Genomic DNA, 6,000 nt, shown 5'->3' on the forward strand with positions numbered 1-6,000 from the left:
GTGCGAGCAGTTCTGGCCTTGGAGATGGTGCCCGTCCTAACGAGTTCCCTCCAGGCAGGATAAAGCCCTGGGGTGCAGAGTGGGGCAGTGGCTGCTAGAATGGGCCAAGGTATCTTCTCCTTTGGGTTAATCCTGTACCTTAGAAACACGGGCTCCACATCACTCAGGAATTCCACCCTCCTTCTGCTTTCTGCTCTCTGCCTATGGAGAAGGTAACTCTCCATTCTTCTAAAAGTTCCTCACTGGGGTAGGAAATGAAATGGGTATGAAACATACAATTTCCATACATTTACTGGTGACACTGGACCAGCTTCAATTCTTAGAGGCCTCCACTGAGTTGTACATGACTCCCCTGCTCCTCCTATACCCTCTGTCCTCACGTTGTTTCCTCATTCTGTGCCTAGAAATGCTCCCAGCTGGGCCCCCACTGGACCCCCTGCAAACATGGAGACCATGCCCTGTTTGAGTTTGTAGATAAGAGCCAGAGTCACTGCCTGCTGAGGGCTTGTTCCCCGGGCAGGGCATGTGGAAGGTCTGGATGAGAGCCCTGCCTATCCCCTGCTCTCTCTCCTGCCGCTCTGGACTTCCTTTGTAGAATTGCCTAGAAGTGGTTCTGGTAACCCCAGGTGGAAGTTCTCACCTGAATGACATCTTATGGACCACATCTTTTGATCTTTTTCCAGAAGGTACTAAGAAGACAGAAACAAGCAAAGCCACCACGGAGCCTGAAACAACGCAGCCAGAAGGGGTAGTGGTCAATGGGAGGGAGGACGAGCAGACTGCAGAGGAAATTCTCAGCAAAGGCTTGAGCCAGATGACCACCAACGCTGACACGGATGTTGACACCTCTAAGGACAAAACCGAGTCGGTCACCAGCGGCCCCATGTCCCCAGAGGGCTCACCTTCCAAATCTCCCTCGAAGAAGAAAAAGAAATTCCGAACCCCATCCTTCCTGAAAAAGAGCAAAAAGAAGGAGAAAGTAGAGTCCTGATTTGTAGCACCCTAGGGCTCCCATCTGCATCCTCTCTCCCACCCTCCCTCTCCCATCTCCATCCCTGGAAGCACAGGGCCGAGGAGAGATAGAGTAGGACCCTGAACCATACTCTGATGGGGAACACAGAGATCTCCCGACCAACCCCTCATTTGCAGTCACCCCAGAGAAATCAGGTGACATTATCAAGGTCACACAGCTAGTTAGTGGCAGAGCCTGCACTAGAATTCAGGTCTCCTGGCTCCCAGTCCAGTGCTCTTTCCACTACACAACACTGCCTAGTCGTGGGCTGCCTTCGTGAGGGTGCTGCCCACTGAGCTGAGCCCTGGGCCAGAGGGCCAGAGGTGGCCACAAGCTCTCACTGGCTCAGACTAAATCAGGTTGAGGCTTCCCCTGGACAAGGTCCTTCTCCTCATGGGACCCCAGTCTCCTGCTGATGGAGCTATCACTATGTTTAGGAATCTCTCTTCTCTTTTTCAGAGTCCCTGCCTTGCTCAGCTCACAGTAACCAGACAGACTGACCTGTCCCCTCCACCAGAAGTTAATCTTTGTTCCCAAGGGCTGATGGCTTAGCTTGTGCTTCCCCAACCACTAACCCTGAGCTTTCTTCATGGAACCTCCTGCACCATGCTCGGAACAGCTGTGAGAGTTGGCAGACGTAGGGCAAGCTGAGCCAGCCATACAATGGGAGATCATTAAATCAATAGAAGGCGCCAGGGGCTTGACCCATTAAAACTGTGCATCTCAGGAGCTTCAAAAGTAAAACCAAATTCAGCTTAGAAAACAGTTGTCTCGTGCTCAGGATGGGAATTTGGGGACATTTAGATCCTCTGTTGACTTTGGGCTACAGGAGGATGATCAAAACAGCACGGGAAATGCTCTGCCTTTCTAGCTTTGCATGACACGTGGAGCTCTCCCCGTCTCACTCTTGTCCAGCAGCGAGGTGTTCCCCGACCTTCCCTCAAACCCAGAAGCACTGGTTCATAGACTAGAGCTGGCATCTTACCCTTGGCACCTTGACCTTGGCTCCTTCAGGTTCCAGCTCAGTCACTCTGGGTCCAGCAGAGGAGAATGGGATGAACCTTTCAGGATGAATCAGAGAAATGCTTAGGTGTCCCCGGCTCTGTCACTATCTGTTCATCCTGGGGCCTGATAAGAGCCACAGTTATTGTTTTAAATGCCAACACTATTTTTTCATATTTGTCCATGGGGCATTAATTAATGAGTGTTGTTAGCTTCTAAAAAATAGACAATCCATTCTCTTTAAAGCACAGTGTCTTCAAAGGATATTTTCCCTTTTTGTGATTATTGTAAATGTATTTTTGAAAGTTCTTAACCCTAGTTTTCCATATTTGAGCACTTACTCTATACGTAGACACTGTGTGGGCTCTGTATGCATTATGTCCTTTAACCCTCTCAATAGCCTTACGATGTGGGTGAGATTAGTTCCATTTTATGGGTAAGGAAACTGAGCCCCCAAAAGGATAATTGATTTGTTCCAGGTGACTTGGCTAGAAAGATCCAGAACCTGGATTTCCCTCTGTGTCAGCCTGAGTCCAGAGCCTTTGCTCCATTAGCTGTGGAGATCAGAAATCTTTAACCCCCAGAGGCAGCGGTTTTAGTCCCAGACTCACTTTTGTGTCTCCACTGCATAATGTCCGTACTTGCACTGAAGGTAGCAATCACCTGTGTTCTCCCTCACCAGTGCACATGAAGTTCCTGGTTAACAGGGACTATGGCACGGCCAGAGTGGACCTCTGGCAAAGGAGATGCAAGGGCCTTCTGGTGGGGGCAGGAAATGCCATCCATCATTGGGCTATTTCTTGAGAAGAAATGAACATAGGACAAAGGAAAACCCAACATCATGTCTCTCTAGTGCAGAGTCCCATCTGCTACCCCAGCTGCCCTCACCCCATCTTCCACCCTCGTGCATCCCTACTCCATTCTGCTTTCTGACTGGGTCGTGATTGACAACCCAATGATCAAGGTCACTGATGCCTCAGAAAAGTCTGTGATGTGGGAAATGCCTTTAAAAGCCAACCCTTTGATGCCTTCTTTAAAAAAGTAGATTTGCCATTCATTCATTCACTCACTCCCTTCACAATATTTGTTATGCACCCACTAAATGCCAGGCATTTTGCTGACATTAAAAGCAAATAATCATTGTGACTAGAATAATCAGTGGCAAGCAATGTTAAGAAAAGGGTGGAGCAGACATGACCACTGATGCAGAGTTTTGTGTTTGAATGGTTGTAGCTCAAAGATGTATTGATTGACTCTGCATTGAATCAATTCTCTTTATTCCCTTTACAGCAGCGAAGCCTCACGTACATGAACATGCCAGAGCTTGCTGGAATGTGAGCATTGCCCTTGGAATTTATGCCTTGGGTCCATTTCATATCTATCCATTTGTTCATTCCCTGAAACACTCCAAATACACGTGTGAGCTTGGATCGTGGGCCAGGCCTAGGGGCAGGACTTAGTCCCTTCCCACAGGAAGCTCCTAAGTAAAGGAGGCAAGCAGATAAGTTACAAACAGCAAGAGTGCAGAGGGGGCGTTAGGAAGCAATGATACACTACTACCTTCTGGGCCAGAGAAACCTTCCTGAAAGGAATGATGGTTAAGTTAGGTTTTCAGAACAAGGAGAAATTTCTCCTGAGGACAAAAGTTTTGGCAGGACATTCTGTGGGAAAAGCACATGCAAAGGCAGAGAAGTGTGTAACTCCATGATTCGTGCACCGAGTAATTCAGTGCAGTCCGAGCCTAAGGTGTAGGGTTGGGGAGGAGGGATGGGGTGGTTCATTTCACAGGTGGTGGGCAGGGCTGGGTCATAAAGAAACTTGTGGAAAGTATGGAGGGATGAGACTCTATCCTGTGTGGGGTTTGGAGCCCCTGAGGACTTATCATCAGGATAGAAGCATGATCGGCCCTGGATTTTAGGAAACCTTTGGAGGCTGCATGGAGAATGGACTAAAGAGGCATGGAAGATGTCCTTAATGAGGCCTTTCTGAAACGTCCGTTCTAAACCATGTTTGGTGACCTGCCTTACACTACTTTTCCCCTTATAGCAAAAAGAGAGCTTCCAGCACAGAATTCATTTCCATCAAATTATTTGGATAAGGCATTTTAAGAGAGATTTTCCACAAAAAGAGGAAGAGACTCAAAGAGCTAATGCTTAGCACCGTTTCCAGTTCTCTGCCGGCTTGTGGAGCGGCTCTTCCTTCGCACTTATTGGGTGTGGCGCGCTTAGCTCCAGGCGTGAGGCTGCGCCCGGGGTGCTGCGGCAGCAGCGGATGAGCTGTCCAACCAGAACCACAGGCTTTGGGGCAACAGGAGTGGGCATCGCTTTGGGCTCTGGTTAAAAGCTGGCTGAAAACTCAGGCCACTATCTGTATGGAGAAAATGTATATATGGGAAGGTCAGAATTGGTAGCAGTAATTCATTCTGAGCTTGGACACACTACGGAAAAGGAATGAGAGCATGGAACCAGGCTGTTGTGCTGCGCCAGCTGAGCTGAAACGTGGAGAGGCTTCTGAGGCTGGCTCCTCGGGCAGGTAGGCAGGAGAAGGGAGGCAGAGGGAGAGACGACCGCAGAGAGGCAAGCGGAGTCTCGGTGACTCTCTGCGCACTGGTGGCTGGCCCCCAGCCGTGGTGTGGGGGAGCACCCACACCCTGTGAGCTTTCCTCGAACTCTGCAAAAAGTGGTGGCAAGGTACAGTCCCCAGTTCAGAGCTGGGCTCTCTAAGAGCCTCCTGGCCTGCAGGTGACCCAAGGAACCGTCGGACGCTGGCCAGGTTATGCAGATGAAAATAAGCTTCCTCAGCATTCCTGTAACACGAAGGGCCTCTTCCTCTGTGGACGGCGAAGTTCTTCCTTGAGGACTGGCTGTGTCTGGTGACCCCGCGGCCAAGCATTGCCCTTGTACCACTGACTCACGTGTGTGCTGAGCCTTGAATCCTGCCTCCTGCATCTAATACGGTCCCTCATTTCTGAATGTGGCCATATGGTCACTCAGATGTCATTTGTCAGTTTTTTAACAGAGGACTACCACTTTTGTCAGCATGGGGAGACTGCTATAAAGCCAATTCTCTGACTGTATGGATGTGAAAGAACCATCTGCCCAAGAGCACAACTCACTTCTGGAAGTCTGAAATATTAAAAAGTATGGATTTTTTTCATGCAGGCACGCATAGAGATAGGTGGACACAGCCCGCCATTGCCCTGTCTGTCATCTTTTGCACAAGTGTGAAGTTTATATTCAAGTTCCAGGCCGAGAGTATTTGGATTCTGACTGTTGAACAAGTGAGGAAACCTATTGTGCTCACTCATTTCTTTCGCACGGTCAGCAGAAGCCCTCGAGCTGGTGGGTGCAGAAGCAGCTGACTTGGAACACAGAAGAAACAGGTCTTACATCTTTCCCCGCTTGAGCCCAAGCAAACTGTCTCAGACAATGAAACTTGAAGAGTCTGAGAAGAAAGGAGAGAGGAGATCCATCCGTGCCCTGCACTCCCACAGGAAGGACAGGGCACCTCACACGGCTCAACGCCTGACAGGACCTCTCAGTGCTGGTGTCCCACATCTATTCCGACAGAGACAACGTGACAGGGGAAGTAGGAGGCCTTGAATGGACTCTAATGAAATACGCTCATTGGTTATTTATCTGCAGAGGTCTGCTTGTGCCACAGTACATAACGCATATGGAGTAGAGCCCTTATGCGTTCCAAATGCCCCGTCTAACCAACCCGTGTCCACCGGGATGGGGCACACATGGAGCCCTGTGACCAGGCACACTTAACTCTGCAGCCGCTCACGGTGACAAGTCACCCTCGCCCAGGAACCAACTCGGAGATGCTGGGGGGCAGTCTTCAGTGGAGAAAGCTCCTTTATCATTTTATCTAGACAGGCTTCTCTTTTTAGGAACAATTACAAAGAACCCCCAGCTGGGTATGTTCTTAAATATATGGAATTAATGGTTTGCATTGATTCATACTTAGGTGGTATTAGGTTT

At 49.4% G+C, this 6,000-nt stretch overlaps 1 protein-coding gene across 2 annotated transcripts in view; it reads left to right on the forward strand.

The window, feature by feature from the left end:
* The window catches only part of ADD2 (adducin 2), a 95,870-nt gene extending 91,731 nt beyond the window's left edge, over positions 1-4,139 (forward strand). For both annotated transcript variants that reach the window (XM_037048138.1, XM_037048139.1), the window contains exon 16: positions 684-4,139. In XM_037048138.1, the coding sequence (XP_036904033.1) occupies positions 684-991 (308 nt within the window). In that variant the 3' untranslated portion in view covers positions 992-4,139. The remainder of the gene's footprint in view (positions 1-683) is intronic.
* The last annotated feature ends 1,861 nt before the right edge of the window (positions 4,140-6,000 follow it).

Source organism: Sturnira hondurensis, unplaced genomic scaffold (genome assembly GCF_014824575.4).
Source record: "Sturnira hondurensis isolate 20B ecotype Veracruz unplaced genomic scaffold, ASM1482457v3 Scaffold0006413, whole genome shotgun sequence".
Lineage (NCBI taxonomy): Eukaryota > Metazoa > Chordata > Mammalia > Chiroptera > Phyllostomidae > Sturnira > Sturnira hondurensis.